Raw genomic sequence first — 20,231 nt, 5'->3', positions numbered from 1 at the left:
AATCTTATCTCTAGTTCATTGTTTTTCGACCTAGCATTAATCATGCAAAAAGTCCTAGATTTTTCTAATTCAAAATTCCAATATTTTCTACTACTTCTCTAAAATTTATATTTTATTTTTCTCCCCCAAATCAAAACCAATTTCAAAATCTTCAGTCTAACATCACTCATCTCCTTTGTTACTTACCTTAATTCATTGTAGAAAAATCTTGATTTTCTACCTTAAATTCCATCATCTTTATTTCACATAAATCCAATTTTTTTTCTTTGATACGTTGTACAGAGGCCCTTTGGATCATTTTACCATTTGTTTATTAAGAAGAGAAAGGTCAAGAGAGGCATGTCTTCAGTTTCAAAACACAAGTATATCTCTAATATTCACTAAAATGTGTGGGGGTATTTCTAAATCACAAATAAAACAAACTTCGTCCTTTGAGCTTTCTTGTCTAAGTGCTATTCTTCTCTGACAATATTCTCTGTAAGGGGTTATTTCCCGCCAAATTTTCTAGGATTTCGTGCTCCGATTCCTGAGAAAGAAATAATAAAACAAATTAAAAAATCTCTGGAAACATCAAAAATCCATTTTTCGAAGAATGGAAATTAATCGTTTATTACTCATTTCTCTTATTTTTAGCATTTTAAATTTATTGCCTCTCACCTATGTTCATATTTTAGCTAGAAATCACTCTTTTGGGTTTTCAGAGCTGAGTGTTCTGGCCTTAGGGTTTCTGAGATTTCTTAAGTATTTTTTGAACTCTCAAATCTGTTTCTGTCGAGGAAATTTGTTCGATTTCTTTCATTTTAAAGAGTGCCGAGAGTTTTTCAGAATGTTAAGATTTCTATGGAAGGAAATGTTGATTCTGAGAAGAAGGGATTAATCTATCTGCATATCTTCTGAAATTTGTTGATTTCTCAAAAGTTTTTCACTTCGATCGATCTACTTCAGAAATGGCGGATTTTGGCAGGAAATGCACTTCTTTTTGTTCAGAAATGATGATTCTGAGAAGGAGCAAAGCGATCAGCAAATCTTCTGAAATTTCTAGATCTCTTTGGGGTTTTTAGCTTTAGCTTATTTTAGAAATACTGGATTTTTGCAGTAATTGCATTTTGAGCTTTTCATAAATCTTAATCTCTCTGCACGGTGAATGTTTCATTGATTTCTTGCAGTTTTCAGAAAAAAATATTATAGATTCCTTTTGTAGAACAAAGGAACGAAGCGACCAGTTAATCTTCTGGAATTTCAAAGGTTTTTTTTTTTTGGTTTTGATGTACTTCTGAAACACTGATTTTTTATGGAAATAGTACACTAAGTTCGATTTTTCTAGATTTAGGGTTTTTTTTAGCGTATTGTTTGAGCTTTCACGAGTTTTGAAGTAGAATCATTTCGGATACTTTTGAGTTCCCTATAGTTTTAGAAATCGACATTGTTGTTGTAGAGAGAATTTATCTTAGCTCTAAAGGAGGAGGATTTTGAAGTTGTTTCAAACATTTCAGGGTTTAAGAAGTATCCAATCCCTGCTGGAAAGGGTGATTTTTAGGTTCCTTCGCTTACTTTCGGTTCGATATTATGTTATTCTTCCAATGTGGAAGTTATTCTGTTTCAGTGAAGATAGATGCCTTTTCTGTGGTGAATTGGGGTTGAATCACCGAGCAAATTGATCTTTTGAACCCTTTGAGCAAAAGAATCTGATTTTGTTTTGTGTAATTGCTGGCATATAACCAGAAAATACAGATGAATTTCTTCAGGGTAAAAAGCTTCAAAAAAGCCCATAAACCTAACCCAGAAAATGACTCCGGGGGTAAGCTGGTGCCACCACTGGAAGAATTGAAGATCGATAATGTGGACGATTTGATTAAATCAGCCAAAACTGATCCTGCTAGCGAAATTGAGGAGGACGATGATGATGATTTTATAATGAATGAGGTGAAAAGGCGACTGAAAGAATTGAGAAGGAACAGTTTCATGGTTTTGATACCTGAAGAGTCGGGCCTGGAAGAGGAAGAAGAAGAGGAAACAAGTTCTAGTGAATGGAGGGGCTCGGAGATGGAAGATTGTGGCGCTCTTTGTGGGTTTGATGAGCTGTACAATAAGTATTGTGATCGAATGCTGTTCTTTGATCGAATGAGTGCTCAACAGTTGCATGAAGCAGGTAAAACTTCCTTAAGTTCATTTTACATTGCTTTCTTTTCATCAATTATATAATCGAAGCTCCCAAAGCTTTGGGGTCAGCTAAATGTTGATTGGGGTCAGCAAAATATTAATTGAGGTTCCTAGCTTTTTGTAAATGTTAATTTTCTTGTTCCCCCAAGTATGAGATAGATGGCCTTTTATATCTATTGGCAACTTTTGAAACTTCCTAATTCATTGATATTGATGTGTATCCATTATATCGGTATCATGATTTGACAGATTAGCTACGAACTTGAAAAACTCCGTGTTACTAGCATTCACTAGTAGAAATGGTAGGTTTGGGGTTAGTTAGGTAACTGTCTATCATCTTATTTTAAGGTGTTCTAAGCCTATTGAGCACATTCATATAATCATGCACGTACAATTATTCATGTTCTAATTAGTAATTTATAAATTGAGAATATTGTGTGTGAATGTTGTACTTAATAGTTTTGATTTACGCAAATGTCTACATATTAAGGTGCATGTAGTCAATGTGACATTATTATTATTATTATCTTTCCATGTAAAATATTATTGTTTCTGGCTGTTAAGACTCTGAGATACCTACACCAACATATAGTAAAATGCTACTAATTGTCATTTATACACTTCATATGATTGTCTATAATAGTTTGAGGACTTATGAATGTTTTTTCATTTCCTACAGTTTAAATGAAAATTCTCATTATTTTCATCAATTTTCATCCAAGCTGACCAAAATAGATGCTGAAACCGAAATTTAATTACTTGTTTAGAACATTTAGGCCTTCACCCTGTATGGGAGCTAATTTATCCGCAGGATATTCGTAAAAATATTCCCCTAAAATGACATTTCTGTTGTGTTGAAATTTGCAAATGTAGATGAATCTCCTGACTGTCCACTTTTTATGGTATTTGGGGGATATCACCCTTCCAAGTGGTGGCACACTGACCTAACAGTAATTCATAAGTTGGTCCGTTTGTATTTTGACCTTTGTGTTTTTGTGTGACACAACTCTCCTCTTCCTTTGAACAAATCCTGAATGTTTGCCACAATATTTGTCGTTTGGTTGTTCTGTATTATTTCGTTTTATCTGGTCATCTCGACCACTTGTAATGAAATGATCTTTACTTATCAAAAAAGAATATTTACCAGTTTTGAGGCTTGGAATGGACTTTCCCATTTTAACTGTATTGCTTGTTAAAGTACAGACTCAAAACTCAATGGCAACTCAATGCTTTATCACATTACAGGCTCTCGAATTCCTTCAAACCCATCACAAAGATCTGCATCTAAGAAGCTGACACCCACCCTTCGTTGCCTCTCTCTGAAGAAGTGGGAGGAACCTCAAGATGTTGGTGAGCCCCTGCAGAAGCAGCAAGATGAGCCATACCAAGATCTTGAAACTGCATATGTTGCACATGTTTGCTTAACTTGGGAAGCACTCCACTGCCAATACAAACAGCTGAGCCAGAAAATATTGTCCCAACCTGAAAATCCCACCTGTTACAACCATACTGCTCAGCAGTATCAGCAATTTGAGGTTTTGTTACAGAGGTTTATTGAAAATGAGCCTTTTGAACAGGGTCTCAGGGTGGAAATTTATGCTCGAACGAGAAATTCCTTTCCCAAGTTGCTTCATGTTCCGAGTATTCAAGGTAAAACTTTTCTCTTTTACTGGTAGCTTCATAGAGAAGCTTAGTTCACGTCTATGCTAACTTTGTGTGCACCATGTACAACCCTAGAGTCAGGGTTCTATCTAGGCTGAATCTGCCTAAAACAGATGATTTTTTTTTCCAAGAAATCTGGAAATATATTTTAAATTTATACTCTAATGCTTTGATGGCTTGTTTTCAGGTTCGGACAAAAAAGAGAATGAAGGAGAAGAGTCATTTTCACCAGTCCTTACCTCCAACCTTATTAAAATTATTGAGAGCTCAATCTTGACCTTCCACTTTTTCTTGAAGATGGACAAGAAAAAAACAGGTACTGTTCTTAATTTATTTGGAGGTCAAAACCAGATTGCAAGTCCTCTTCAACAGATTCAATCTTCTCTTGAAAAGGTATGTCATAACTGTCTTTTCTTATCTCTATTCTGTATTTCTGGTTCATTTTTGTAATTGATAGCATCTTTTTATTTATAATCACTGCTATCTTCATCCTTAAGTTTTTTCATGAATTTAGTAAAAAAGAATCTTTCATGCCTACCTTTCCAATTCTTATGTTTTGATAGGTAAATCAAGATATATTAAAATAAACTTACCGGTTGAGATAACCAGCCACATTACAACAACCTTATACAAGGAAACAAAATACTAAGACCTACAATACTAGTTCGAGCATAAAGAATCCCATCTAGATACAAAATCTTCAAAGAATACCCCTTTAAAGTTGGCATCCAATTTGCTCTAAAAGAAAATAAGGCCTAATATTTCCAAAATTAAATCTTGAAACTCCGAATCAGTCTCGTCAAACACTCTTAGATTTCTTTTGGCAATCCAAAACTGTTTTTATATGTCTATTATATACTAGGTCGAATTTATAGTTCTTCACTGAAAATCCAATGGCTCAAATACCTGGGATGCCTTCATCAGTCATGGGTACAAGTTAATGATCAACTTATGTATGTGCAATGGAGGTGGCAGGCTTATCTTTTTCATCCATGGTCCGTAAATCTAGGTAGCTATGGTTCTAGGAAGCTCCATATTTGCCGATTGTTGATGTTAGATGGAGGCAGTCAACTATTGGGCTTGTGTTTTGAGATAACACTTGCGGGCTTATGTAATCACTACTTAGATATCATGTGTATGTGCTTAAATAAATTTGTTTGTGATACATGTGCTAAGGGGCTAGTGCATCCTTTCTGTGTTCTATAGACATTTTCTTTTCTATTTTCATTTAAAATAAATTGCAGCCACATTTGTTTTTCGAACAATGCCTATTAGACTCACTTAAGAATGGAAAAATAGGATTCATTTTGCCGATCCCAATTTTTGTGGCCGAGGCATTGGTGGTTTAATTCAGGGAGGAAAAGTTGATCAAGAAGGTTTGATCATGTGCAACGAATATCAATTAACAGTCCCTCTCAGAAAAAAAAAACATGCAAGTTGAAGTTTCTAAAGAGTAACAGGACGACTAACAAGGATGTAGATTGAGACAGTGAGAGTGGGTATATCACATTTGAATAAAATATCAACATGGCTTAGACAGAATCGAATGGAAGAACATGACTTGCTTAGCTGACTAAAATGTTTTGGGTTAACTTTTTGATGATGGTGTTGATAATGATAATGGTGGTGATGATGATGATGATTACAACCACTTAGAGGGAAGGATGACATTGAGGCACATGCTCAGTTGGTGTGGGAATTTATATCATGATGCAGCTTGTGGGGGATAAAATACTCTTTGGAGGTTTTTTGGGAGTCACCACCTAATTTTAGGTCTAGAAACCAAAAAGTGACTTCAAGTAGGGCTTGGGTCGGTTTACGGTACATGGGTAAGGGGTCTAGTTACGAAGACTGAAAGGTGTTAGGCGTCGGCTTCGCCTGAGTAAAAATTGATCTCTACTACAATCCATGGCTAATCAAAGGTCAACTAAGGGAGACTATGGTCAAGGCTAAGATCAAAGCTATCCTAGAGGAAAAATCTAATCATCATTATTTTAGACAAGCTGAGTTGATCAAATCCCGAAAGTTTGGGCTCAATCCAGACTTAAATCTATGTCAAAGAATCACCTCTATGCTTATGTGTTGTGCGTCATAAGTAGAAACTGTTAGACACCCAATACAAAAAAAAACGCTAAAAGCCTGAGACTCATAGTGTAAACGACATAAAATACGGTGTTTAAACATTAGAAAACACCAGACATGTTTCTGGTGTGCCCACATAAAAATTGCCTTCTTGGATTTTCTAGGCTTAAAATCGATAACCTTGCAATCCAATTTTTGACATCTTTCGCATCTCGAATGCAGGAATATCCTATTATGTTCAATGCTAAGAATACATTATTTAAAAGTACACAAGTTATTATTTGAGACCATCTTGATCCATTGGTTTCAATCCAATAATGTACTAATGTCTCTTCTTTTCTATCCGGGTCATTAGATTTGGGGAATTGCTTGAATGCCATCAAAGGCACCCTCATTTTTTTTAAGATTGGGAGTAGTTTTTTAAGTTTTGGGGCTGCTCTAATTCACGTCTTGGGACTGATTTAGTGACTAAAGAATCAAGGTAATTCTCCCTAGTCATGTGGTGCGAGCATCCCAGTATGCCTTGAATAGCTTGGCTTGGTAAATGGGTGTTTTCAAGATTGTTTGAGTTGATCAAATGGTGTTTTGGAACTATTTTTAGGATTTTTGGCATGATAAGGGGTTTATTGGACTATTTTTCCCATGGGAGTGGGCAAGATGAGTAATATTTTTGGATTGTCTTACATAACACAAAATTTGATTTTGGGGACTGTTTCATATTCTGAAAATTGAAATGATGAATTTTTTGAGTTGTTTTTGTGTTTGTCAAAAGAAAAAAAATCTCATTTTGGTTGAACTTATTTACGAAGCAAAGGTTGCTAAATTTCCGAATGATGTGATCATGTGACCAGTTGACTCTTTCTAATTCATCTTAAACTTAACACCACGTGGACTCAATGATTTGTCGTGTGTGAAAGAATGAGCTTTTAATGAATCGGGTTAATTTGGTGGGGATATAAACTTGGTGATTTATTTTATGTGGATGTTCGTTTTGTATTTTTCAATCTTGTATATTTTTGTAGCATTTAATATATTAGGATATTCTCATATCTGAGATGTGAAGGATGCCAAAAATCAGGTTGGAAAGATCATTGATTTTAAGCTCTAAATTCCAAAAGAGTTGTGATAATCTAACGCACCCATAACAAAACCGTAGATCATTTGCTTCGGGATACACAAGAAAATATTTTTGGTTTTGTGTATCTTGAGGCAAAAGATCTATGGTTTTGTGATGGGGGCATATGTAAGAGAGGGGGGGGGGGGCGTCAAAAAATCGTTATTCATTCCTACTGTGGGCTCAAAGAAATCATGTCAAAGGACTCAAGGTCTCAGGCCTGTCTGATAGGACTTGAGTTACTTGATCATTCTTGCTTTCCATTCCGACATTCCTATTGTGACTACAATCTTGTATTTACAAAACTCTTAAATGATTGAGATCTTCTCTTGAGGACTTTCTGGGTGGGTGAGGATGACTGGATTGAACCGTGGCTCAAAGGATGAGATCTGTTCAGAGTTGGTGGTAATTGGTCTTGATAAACTGGCATAGGATTGTTACTAACATTGGGTGGGGTTGGAGCAAGAATGATGATTTTTTTTTCTTTTTTCTGATCGATAAGGTCTTGGATGGCATGATGTAGATTGATACAATTATCGGTGAGGTGGTCAGTTGTTTGGTGGAACTTGCAAAATAGGTTGATATTGTGATAATAGGGGAGGGGGGTTGGCAATGGTTTAGGCTACAAGAACAAGATAAGTCCTTTTCTTAGTAATTTTTGAAAAGTAGTGCTTAGGGTCATCTCGAGGTTGGTGCATTGTTTTTATGGCCTTGGTTGAGTAGGGGTTTGGGCGATTGGTTGGGCGGAAGTGTTGGCTATCTAGAGATAATCGGTGTTGGGTTTAGAACTGGTCAAGGATTTCTTGGATTTGTTTTTAGATGGATTGGTGAGTTTCCAAGAGCAAATGCATCATCGAGCTAGCTCCCAACATGTGGCAAAGATTCAAAGTCGGTAGATATTACGCTGCAAAGAGTTAAGCCTAGATCTAGGTGAGATTCCTCAAAATGATTGCCCCTTGGTTCTTTTTAGAAGGTCGATCCCACATCTATGCAATCTTGGCCCTCCAATAGGTTATAAACTCAGTGAATGTTTCTTGATTTTTTTTTGCTTTGTAGCTTGTAAGTCCTTTTGGGAGAGCTCGATTTCGATATTACACTTGTATTGACTCAGCAACTCTTTTGACATCCAAGTCTTAACTTGGAAGAGTTATGTCATTTGCTCATCAGTTAGTCCTTGTAGAAGAATGTTATTGGTATATATCGTCAAATGAGTTCTCGGCCAGCTCGAGGCCATTACATTTCTCCATGATGGGCATAATAAAATTTTCAGGCAAACGAGTAGTGGGGAAGATTCTCATAGCTTCGATGCTTGCAACAAACTCGTCAACACTTTTAGATTTGTCAATGTTGCTTCTAATTGAGCTATCCTATTGGCTAATTTGGGTTTTTCAATAATCTATTCCTTTTTATTGTTCCCGAGCTTGTAGACTTCCAAAGGTCGTTGAGTCAGGGGAACTGGGAGGGCAAAAGATTTCTTTGTAGTCTTCACTTCTTCAATTGAAGCATGAAATGACACCATTATCTTGCAGATCTCGACGAGTTTTGATTCTGATTTCATTCCTTATTTTGATTGTTTTGACTAGTTAGACATTCAAACTTGTCGACCTGGTAAAGAAAAAAGATTGATCTTTAGATTTTGGAACGATGTAAGGTCGACAATTATTTTTTGACAATGGAAATCAATTCGTGGCTCAACGGAGTTCACACAAGTTTGATTAATGTAAGTTGGGGTGATTGAGTAGCTCAGATTGGATTTGATCTTTTAGATTGGGTTGATCAGCTGACTAGGTCAAGTTGATTGGATCATGATTTTCAATTTCATCTTGTTTTGTAATGTTTTATATAATGTTTCGGGATTTCAACTAGCCCAGATATGACAATCTCCAAACTGAAAAGAGAGATGTACCTGGGCAATGTCCTCGTCGGATGAGTGCCATTGTTGTAGGTTTCTTCCCTCATCATTTTCTTCTTATTCTTATCCTTCTTTTTTGTCTCTTTTTTGGGTTTTTTTAATCTCAAAACGTATGCTTGGTCTTGTTCTCATCGTATGACATGCCCTTGACCTTGGTCTTTTCTAGGAGCCTATGTTTTTTAGATAACAACCTCATATTTTTGTAAATATATTTGAGATTCCCCTATGTTTCAAATCGATGATATACCCTTTGACCACAGTCTCTTTTGAAAGATTTTTTTTTAAAACATTAGTTGAATGTATCGAATGTTTCAGGATTGTTTCGGTATCATTTCATCAAAAATTGAAACACTAGATCGAAACGAGATTTTAAACCATGGACTGGATAGCTAAATTTGACGAAATAAACTTAGTTAGGATTGACTAGACTAGGTGACTCGATAGGATGACCCAGTTAAATGACTTGGTTAGTTGGTTCGATAAGATGTAACTAGGTGACTCAATAGGGTAACTTGACTAGGTGACTCAGATAGATCACTAAATTAGGTGACTTGATGGATGACTCGCTTAAGATTAGGGGTGACAATCTTAATATGACCCGCGAACACAACTAAAAAATGACACGAAATTAGTGGATTTGGGTTAAGCCTAATTGTGTTTGGGTCATAACAGTGTTGACCCGTCTAACATGATTATTAAGTGGGGTCATGTCTAGATTAAGGACGTCAAATATCAAATATCAAAAATAATTTTAGGATTTTTAAAATTAACTATATTTTTGTTAGAAATTTGTAGAACCTTTTCATAGTACATTTTTTTTTTTCAAAAGTTATAAAATATATAAGATGGTTTAAGATATTTTTCAAATAAGTAAGGGTTAAGCTTTTAGTTTGGAAAAGAAAACCACTTTCCCAAGTAAGGAATTTTTTTTTTTTTTGACTACATTACCTTGTGGCATCGAGAAACATGATTCAATGCCACATGGATGTAGAGGACAAAATTCTAAGAACTTTGAAATTTTTACTTTTGAAAAATAGTTAGTTTTCACCATTAAATTTTAAAATTTAAATTTGGGAAGTTTAGTGGCCATATTTTTTCAATTTCATGGATCAAGCTTTTGTTTTTATTTTTTGAATATGAGTTTTGCCATGAAGTCTAGAAGACTGGTTGGAGGAGTGATGGTGACAGGGATGGAGATATAGATTATGAAAAGCTGTTTTTTTTAGGTTATAGGTGGAGATATGTAGTTTTTGAACTAGGCTATGGACACATTTTGTTTTTCTTCTTTTCCCATCCCTTTAATTGTTTGTGGTACATTTTCGGTCGTGAAACTTAGTTTATGTTTTTTTTTTTTTTTTAAATGCTTGATTTTCGTTGGTAAATATTGGTTTATGGTTGTGTGACTTTATTTTTAGTAACGGTATTTTATTTTGGGGGTGAATTTTTTTTAAATTAAAGATTAGAATTTTACTGAATGGGTTACATGGGGCTGGTCAAGTTGTCTATTTAATAAAGGTGTCAGGTTCAGGTTAAGTTTTTGACACAATTATTAAATGGGTCGAGTTTGGGTTGAGTAAAATTTTAGAATACCTTTACCTCAACACAACACGATCCATTCCCACCCCTTGTTAGGATGGGTGATTTGATTAGGTAGCTGGATAGATAGGTGACCAACTGATTGGATTGGGTGGATTGAATAAAATTGATTATACAATGTAACTAGGATTTATGAGATGACCAACTGTGGTCAACTAAATGATAGGCTAGGTCCTTTGATTAGTTAGATCTTATTGAAATGGTCCAATTAATAGGTAGTAAACCAAAAAAGGGTCTGATTGAATCAAGTCATAGAGTCCAAGGTCAAATTGGATCTTCGAATGGGTTGGTGCGTGCATGAAAGATTGACTTAACTGGTTTGACCAAAGTCAAAAAAGGATCAACTAATTGGATGTCAAAATAGACTAGGGTCTGAATAGACCAAACTATTCATGGATCAGATCTAAGTGGTGAATTGGATCTCTGTTTGATTAAGGGGTTGGACCCTGATGAATTGGTCAAGTCATGATTGGGTCTTGTTTGTTGAAATTTAAGCAGCATCTTGGTTCCGAAGAGAACGTTTTTGAAATGGGTCTTCGCCCAAATTCGGTGACAAGAAAAATAATGCATAATTTGATCCAGAATGGCTCAACCCATTCGAATTGGTGGGCAGACGGATTGGGTCTCTGGTGGATTTGATCCGTATTCAAATGGATCTTTGATCGGGTTGGTGCCACTAGTGTTGTGATATGAACCCTTGGGTTGGATTACTTGATTGATTGATTGATTATCTTGATTGCGTGACACGGTTTTATCGATTTTAAATTTGAATGGCTTGATTAAAGCAACCTGAGAACCCTTTATTGGTTTGAGTCGTGACCTATAAGATTGCACCTAAATTAGAGGGTCTAGGTTTAATACATGTCATGTGGGTTTATTTAGGACAATGACTTAGGTTGCTCCAGTCTAGGTACACTTGTGTACCTCTTGGTTTCAACCACTCGAACGTTACTGGTGCTCCAATTTGATATATTATATAGGTACGAGATTGGAGTTGTAGCTTTCGCACGTGGATACGATGTCCTTTTGAGGGGATCAGGCCATCATGCTAGTAATACTTTGGCTTTTGGGGACATGAAATTATGCAACCTAATGATGCCTAGGAAATTAAAGCAATGCATGTAAGTGGTGTGTGCAAAAGGGTGGATTGTGCCTAGAGATTTTTGCATGGACCCATGGGGCCAAAATAATCAACCGCACACATAAAAGATAATAAAAATATCACCAATTTCAAAAAGAAAGCAAAGAAAATCATACACCCTAGTCTAGCATATATGAATAATAAAAAAGTCCAATTAAGTCAATCAAGTTGACTCAGTCTAAAGGTCAACATAGGTTAAGTTTTTGAGCCTGGAGTTTGAGGGTTTTGCAAGTTTTGTGGTTTTGCAGTGGGAATTTCGAGGTTTTGTGTGATGCGGACCTAAGCGTGCATAATTTTTATGTCTAGGCACACCATTGGAGGGAAGGTATTGGAGAGGACTTTGGTGATTTGGCAAGGGATAAAAAAATAAGCTTGGAGAGGCCTGCCAAACTTTCAGTTCTCAATTACTCTTTGCGCATTATTAGGAATCCATAACAATTAGGTTGGGAAGTTGCTAAATCAGGCGAGTGCAAAATTAGGTGTCTACATAAACCATTCATATGGCACTAATATTCTTTTAGCAAGGTGAAGTTTGGGGGGGGGGGGGGGGGGGGGGGAGGGTTAACTCACATCTCATGAACTTGGCTAGGTTGGCACCAATCTATGCGAATCTCGAGATGTATATTGAGTATATAAATCTGACGAATGGTATTATTAGGATTATTTTCTAAATATCGAGTATCTATATTGTGCCAATATGGAAGGATCCTTTTCCCAAGGAGAATTCCTTATTTGGATAAGGATTAAGATTCCTTACTAGGTTTAGGTTTTTTTTTTAATCTATATTTAAATAGATATATTATGCCAGGGTGGGGGATTAAAAAAAGGGAGGGGAAGCCATCATGTAACCGGAAACACCATGTAACAATTATTCTCTTGTTTATAATGAATGGCTCTTAGGGAGCCCAGGGATGTAGTTGCTCGTGTTCTCATCTTTTCTCTATTTGTTTATGATTGATTAGAGGAGGAATAGTCAGAAGATCTTGAGGGGTACATTAGTCAAGTTCTGATTCCTTAAGGTGGATTGGATTCGGATTTTTGCATCCACAAAGCCTATGGTGTCAATTGTTGCCTATTAATGCTCTCACCAATTATTATTAAATCTGTATTTTAGAGGAGATGCACAAGTTGTCAGCATGAGCTTCTTTTCTAGTTCCAATTTACTAGTCATGTTTTTTCAACTACTGATGCAATCTCTAAACTCTCTGAACTTCAGAGGGAGATGAAATTGAAGGAATTGTACAAGAAGAAAGGATGGAAAACAAAGTCGTGGCCAGCAATACCGGAGGGAGTGGAGCTATTGTTTGGACTCATTGACATCAAAGTTATATCAAGAGTTCTTAGGATGATGAGGATCAGCAAGGAACAATTACTTTGGTGTGAAGAAAAGCTGAGCAAACTCGATTTATCAGAACGCAAGCTTAAAAGAGATGGGTCTCCAATCTTGTTCCCTTGTTAATGGTAAGAGCGAAATTATCACTAAAAATAGAAATATGAATATGTTTTATTTATATTTACTGAAAAATTTCACACCCAGGGCATTTATTGGTGGGGTGGACCAACTGATCATCATGATCGGAAATTTTGTAGTATATATTCTGTTATTTACACCTGAAACAAAACTCGTGTTGCAAATGCTAGTTGTTTTGTTGCGAGTAAATGATATTCTGTATTTATTTCACCAAGATCTTATAATACCTTTTATTTTTTCCTTTTCTTTTGAGACGTCTGTTAGTCTTGTTACTACCTCTACTAAAGTGAAGACCAAATGAGTAATATAACCAGGAGAGTATTTTGAATATGCCACGTGGGGGAGTCAGATTATCACTACTCATTTTCATAAGAATTGGGTTTGGCGTTAGCAAAAGCCAGATGTGGCAGTATAATCTCTCTAAAATTAATGTTGGCTATCAGGATTCAGTTTTCTTGGGTGGATTCCAGGCCGCGCATTGATGCTCAATTGTTTCATGTGAGTCTCTGATTGCGTGTTCTGTATTTCCACAAGCAATGTTGCATGCATGAGTGACAACTAGCTCAGGTTAGTAGAGATTAGATGATAAAATCACACCAAAACTAAAACAAATGGAAGTTGGGGAAGAAAAGATTTGAGATTTGTGCTGAAAATTGCTTCCCCTTAAGAACTCAATTGAGCATCATCGATGGTTTCGAACTCCTTCATGTTACATCTTGAAAATATTACTTTGTAGGTAGGATGATCGACTGCCTTTAGTACCAAATTCTCTCTTAAATCAATGTTATCAGGTCTTTCTTAGTGCGCTTGTTGATGTTGAAATCTCTCTTATTACTGGGATAAAGATGTCGGAAATTGATTTAAGGCCAACCCTTCAACGTTGTATTCAAAATCTCTTCAATCTGTGCCGAAGGTTTTGATCAAGACTGGTTTCTATAATGTGATCATCTTCAATTATATTAGTGCTTGGTGCTAAGAGATTAAATTTTGAGATAACATTTGATTTCTTTGATTAAGTGTCGACATTGAAAATTCATTCATTTCATTCCCCTCATTTGACTCCTTGGTCATTATTTGAATTAGAACTCTTCTTTATTCAAAAAAAAAAAAAAGTTGAAGTAGATCAATGGTCAAGGATGCAGATTGATTGATCAAAAAGTTTAATTGGATTATATTGACTGGGTCAATGGGATTTGATTGGGCCTGTCGAAATCTCTACGCAATGGATCCGCAACTTACTTCGTCAAATACCATGATTTTTTTTATCAATGACTCCAAGTAAAGAAAAATAAGTCATACGTGGAAGAGAAAAGAAGAATAAGAGTAAATAAATTAACATTTTATTCTCATAGAGGAAAAATTCAGCACACACTAAATCATGTATGGGGCCCCTATTTATAACAATTATAAAGTCATAATTAAGATCTTAAAACTCTTAAAAGGATAAAGTCCTAATCTAAGTTTGTAAAACTAATTTTACTCCCCTTAAGAACTCAATTGAGCATCATCGGATGGTTGCGAACTCCTTCATGTTACATCTTGAAGATATTACTTTGTAGGTAGGATGATCGACGTTATCAGGTCTTTCTTAGTGCGCTTGTTGATGTTGAAATCTCTCTTATTACTGGGATAAAGATGTCGGAAATTGATTTAAGGCCAACCCTTCAACGTTGTATTCAAAATCTCTTCAATCTGTACCGAAGATTTTGATCAAGACTGGTTTCTATCATGTGATCATCTTCAATTATATTAGTGCTTGGTGCTAAGAGATTAAATTTTGAGATAACATTTGATTTCTTTGGTTAAGTGACGACATTGAAAATTCATTCATTTCATTCCCCTCATTTGACTCCTTGGTCATTATTTGAATTAGAACCCTTCTTTATTCAAAAAACAAAAAAAGTTGAAGTAGATCAATGGTCAAGGATGCAGATTGATTGATCAAAAAGTTTAATTGGATTATATTGACTGGGTCAATGGGATTTAATTGGGCCTGTCGAAATCTCTACGCAATGGATCCGCAACTTACTTCGTCAAATATCATGATTTTTTTATCAAGGACTCCAAGTAAAGAAAATAAGTCATACGTGCAAGAGAAAGAAGAATAGGAGTAAATAAATCAACACTTTATTATTCTCATAAAGGAAAAATTCAGCACACACTAAATCATGTATGGGTGCCCCTATTTATAACAATTAAAAAGTTTGTAAAACTAATTTTACTTAAACTCAAATATAAATTAAATCTATCAATACCTAATCTAACTTAAAGGCAAAATCCTAATCTAATTCCATCGGTCAAACTGTAGTAGAGTCAGTGATGACTCTTAACACTTCCCCTCAGTGTCGATTCCTTACTCATGACACCAAGTTGTCATCGAAACTTAGAGAATTTCAAAAAAGACAATCCATTTGTGAATATGTTTGTCATTTGTTCTTCGATATTAATTGAGAGAAGACTAATATCTCCTTTCAGTACCTTCTCTTAGATGAAATGATCATGCACTTTAATGTGCTTCGTACGAGTGTGAAACACTAGATTTTTCATCAATTGAATCGCACTCTCATTGTTGCAGTATAGTCTAACTGAATAGTTACTTTGTTGTTTGATGTCTGACATCAAATGCATGAGTCACTCATATTCTTGTATTATCATAGCTGTTGCTTTGTATTTTGCTTCGGTCGTTGAAAGTGTCATCGTTGGTTGTCTCTTGCTATTCCAAGATACTACTCCTGAACTCAAGTTTATTACGTATCCAATAGTTGATCTGTGTGTTGATAAGTCATCCGCATAATCTGTGTCACAATACCCAACTACCTCAAATGAGACTGTCTTTTCACTATATCTAGCATGCCTAAATTGTGCATGCCTAAGGTCCGGTGTTTCGTTCTTTCTATTCTTCTCTACATACGCTTCTTCTACCGACATTACGTACATAGATTTCACTCGCATTCCTTTCATCACAGGTATGCCATCTACTTTGATATTCAAAAAGATCTGTATATATTATGGGCCGAATAAGATATACTGTCCTGTCCTAATTATTACTGGAACTGATAATAGATTTTTCGCTATATTGGGAATATGGTAAACTCCTTGTAGTAATTGGTCCTCGCCAAACCTTGCAGTGATTTCCGCATCACCCACATGTTTTATCAGATGTTGTGAATTGTTGGCCGTCACAACTACTCGATTTCCATCATACAGATGCATGGCTTTGAACTTTTCATCACCCGTTATGTGGTGCGAACAATTTGAGTCTACAATCCAATCCTTTGCATAGTCAATAGTCGCGTTCTACAATCCAATCCTTTGCATAGTCAATAGTCGCGTTCTGCTTAGATATTCAATTCACTAAGGCTACATTAGCTTCATTATGTTGATTTTCCATCACAACTATGAATGCATAGTCAATAGTCGCGTTCTGCTTAGATATTCAATTCACTAAGGCTACATTAGCTTCATTATGTTGATTTTCCATCACAACTATGAATGCATGCTCTTCGATTATCTCGATGGTTGTTGTTGCAGATAAACTTTGCGTTTCAGTAGTTGATCCATAATTTGCTTATGGATCCCAATCTTCATCATCATTGGCTCTCCTAGCTTGCTAGCTTTTGCATGTCGAGAATCTTCAGTGATTGCATTAACTTCTACATTAATCAACTCCACTCTACAATCATGTGCAAAGTGCCCTGGTTTTCCACATCAATAACGTGACTTTTTAGTTTTCTTGTCCTATGTCTTTGTCAATTTTTTCGTTGACGTGGGTATTTCTCGCTTTCTTTGATATATCTTTGTTGTAATTCGATTTGAATTTGCCTCGCCACTTATCTTTAGAGTCTTTGGAGAACATGACTTTTTTCTTGTCTTCAGTTTTCAAGGTACCAATTTTGATGAGCACCATCTCGTGGCTAATGAGCAAATTTTCTAACTCATCCACAGAAGGCTGTGTTGCCCACTCGACAATAGCCGCCATGTACGCTACGTTCTCTGGTCGTAGACTGTTGATCAAGAGTTTTCTCATCTTGGCATTCAAGATTTTATTCTCCAGATCCAATAGGGACAATTCCCTGCACGTTGTCTTCATTCAAAAGACATACTCTACCATAGAGAGTTTTCTTTATTAAAGGCTTCCAATCTCCTTTTCTAAAAGTTGAAGGCGATGTCTGCTCTTCTTTGATAATAAACCTGCAAATATATCCTATGTTTTTTTGGTGTATTTGCATTTGAGATACGAACCAACATGTCGTCACCTACAGATTATTCCGATGGGTAGAGAACTCGACCAACCTTGGCGTTCCAATTTGTCTTCGACATAGGGTCTTCTGGCGGCATTGTGTTGTCTCCACATGTCACGTTCCAGAGCTTGTGACCTATCATATATGACTCTAATCACGATTTTCATAAATCATAGTTGGAGTTGTTGAACTTTTGCAAAAATGAGAAACCTGAGTCATTGGTCATCTTCTTCTTCAATCAAAGTTGTGTTGTGGTTTGTGGAGCCTGATAATATTTGCTAGGTATTGTAAATCAAGCCAGGGGGTTTAGGGAAGAAGCCCTTGAAAGAAATTTTCTTAAGGGTATTTTCATAATTTTATTAATATTATGTAAAATCCTAATTAGGTTTTCTGGGGTATTTATATTTCTCGTTTTAGTGAAAAGGTGTAATATGTAATTGCGAAGTGGAATCGGTGTGATTCATGGATGTATCTCAATCTTGAGGGAACCACATAAAATCTGTATTTTTTTTTGTGTTATTGCATCCTGTGATTGTTTTTCGATTCATTTTCTTGGCTTGATTGTACTTATTTTTCTTAACAACTGGTATCGAAACTAAGTTTTAGTACGAGTGGGAGCAATGGCCAAAGAGAAGTTAAGAATCGAGAAGTTCAATGGTTCGAACTTCGGATCATGGAAGATGCAAATCGATGATGTTCTTTATCAGGACCTTTATTGTCCCCTGAAAGGAAAAATGAAGTAGCCGACGAACATGACAGATGAAGATTGGGAGATTCTCGACAAGAAACATGACTACTATTGGATTATTTCTCACTACGTCTGTGGTTTTCAATATTTCTCAGGAGAATACTATAATAGATTTGATGGCCACTTTGTTTAAGACGTACGAATAGGGCAACTTGCAGAGTTGGGGATACTCATCATGTTCTTAGGTAAGTCTTGGAAGATGATCAAAGGGTCTATGGTGGAAGCTCGTGGCAAAAAAGAGGGGACTCTTTATGTTACATGTATGACCTACGGTTTTATAGTAGTGGCTTTTACATGCGTGGATGCTAATACTTGGCATTGTAGGCTTGAGCACGTGAGTAACAAGGGGATGAAGGTAATGTACTCCAAGGTTAAATTATCTGGGTTAAAGGAGATGGATTTAGACTTTTATAAAGATTACATATTTGAAAAAGAGAAGAAGGTGAGTTTTCAAAAGTTGGATGAACTCCAAAATTAGAGAAATTGGAGTTAGTTCACATTGATGTGTGAGGGCCAACTACAGTTTCTTCTCTTGGTGGTTCTCACTACTTTATCACCTTCATTGACGGTAACACAAGAAACCTCTAAATTTATTTTTTGAAATAGAAGTCTGATGTATTTGGCATGCGTAAGAAGTAGAAAGCTTTGGTTAAGAATGAAATTGCATTGAGATTAAATGTCTGATGTTAGACAATGGTGGAGTGTATTGTAGTGATGAATTTGAAGACTAGTGTGCACAGGTTGGGATTAGAAGATAAAAAACTATTCCTAATAAACTTCAATAGAATGGTATCGCAGAACACATGAATCGAAGCATCGTAGAGCGCGTTAGGAGCATGATGATACATGTAGAATTGTTTAAGTCATTTTGGGCAGATGTTGTAAACACTGTTGTATACTTGATCAACAGAGGACCCTAAATTCCTTTAAAGTTTGGTCTACCAGAAGAAGCTTGGATAGGAAAACAGATACATTTATTCCATTTAAATTTTTTGGTTGTATCTCTTATGTCCACATTGATTTTGATGAAAGGAGCAAGTTAGTATTTTTATTGGGTATGGCATTGATGAGTTTGACTACCCATTTTGAGATCTAGAAAATTGAAAAGTTATTAGAAATAAGGATGTCATATTTACTGGAAATATAATGTACATGAAAAATGTGCAAAGAAGAGAAGTTCATACAAATTTCAGGGATAATGGACATGTTGAATTTGATGATGTACCATCTAGGGATGTGTTTAGGCCTGTGGATGAAACTAGACAGGAGAAAATGCAATATCCTCTTCTTCAATTTTCTCTACTTGAACTTCGAAGATCTACCAAAACTACACAAGGAAAAGATTCCAACTTGATATATTTCTTCTATACATTATTTACTACTGACAGACAATGGTAAACCAAAGTGTTGTGATAAAGCCATGAAGGTTGAGACCGAGGTTAAGTGGGAGCAGACAATGGATGATGAGATGAACTCATTATCTACAAGTCCAACTTGGGATTTGGTTGAACTGCCTAAGGATAAGAAGGCTTCGCATAACAAATGTATTTACAAGTTAAATGAAAAGTATTATGGGACCAAAAGATACAAGGCCAGATTAGTTGTGAAGGAATTTCAACAAAAGGCAAGCATCAATTATACATAGATTTTTTCTCCTATTATGAAGTTGTGTACCATCAAATCTATTTTGAGTATTGTTGCAGTAGAAGACTTACATCTAGAACAGCTAGATGTGAAGACAACTTTCCTTTATAGTGACTAGAATGAAGACATTTCCATAAAGCAACTATAGGGATATGAGACAATAGGGAATGAAGAGTTTGTTTGTAAGCTAAAAAAGAGTTTGTATGGGTTGAAACAGGGATCTAGATAGTGATATATCAACTTTGATAATTTTATATCTACTAGTGGATATACAAGGTGTAATGTTGATCATTGTTGTAATTTCAAGAAGTTTGATGATTCTTACATAATTCTTCTTTTATATGTATATGATATGTTTGTTGCATAATCAAGCATGGTCGAACTAACAAAGCTGAAGGAACAATTTTCTAACGAGTTTTCTATGAAGGATTTGGGTGCATCAAAACAAATCATTGGTATG

The 20,231-nt window shown here is 35.7% G+C and overlaps 1 protein-coding gene across 1 annotated transcript; it reads left to right on the top strand.

Moving 5' to 3' along the window:
- Positions 1 to 495: 495 nt before the first annotated feature.
- Positions 496 to 13,376, top strand: LOC147393087 (uncharacterized). Its single transcript, XM_086456509.1, has 4 exons — positions 496 to 2,149; positions 3,406 to 3,810; positions 4,010 to 4,215; positions 12,884 to 13,376. The coding sequence occupies exons 1-4, from the start codon at positions 1,732 to 1,734 to the stop codon at positions 13,124 to 13,126; spliced, it is 1,272 nt and encodes a 423-aa protein (XP_086312635.1). The 5' UTR covers positions 496 to 1,731; the 3' UTR covers positions 13,127 to 13,376.
- The last annotated feature ends 6,855 nt before the right edge of the window (positions 13,377 to 20,231 follow it).

The sequence above is a fragment of the Akebia trifoliata genome, chromosome 10 (genome assembly GCF_017979445.1).
Source record: "Akebia trifoliata isolate Shusen 1 chromosome 10, ASM1797944v1, whole genome shotgun sequence".
NCBI lineage: Eukaryota > Viridiplantae > Streptophyta > Magnoliopsida > Ranunculales > Lardizabalaceae > Akebia > Akebia trifoliata.
This window is presented reverse-complemented; position numbering and strand designations above follow the sequence as displayed.

Bases quoted from the DNA above. Each gene is read 5' to 3' on its own strand.
- LOC147393087 (XM_086456509.1), top strand. From the start codon at position 1,732: ATGAATTTCTTCAGGGTAAAAAGCTTCAAAAAAGCCCATAAACCTAAC. The intron at 3,811-4,009 runs GTAAAACTTTTC...GCTTGTTTTCAG, and splicing joins TCATGTTCCGAGTATTCAAG to GTTCGGACAAAAAAGAGAAT. The intron at 4,216-12,883 runs GTATGTCATAAC...TCTGAACTTCAG, and splicing joins TTCAATCTTCTCTTGAAAAG to AGGGAGATGAAATTGAAGGA.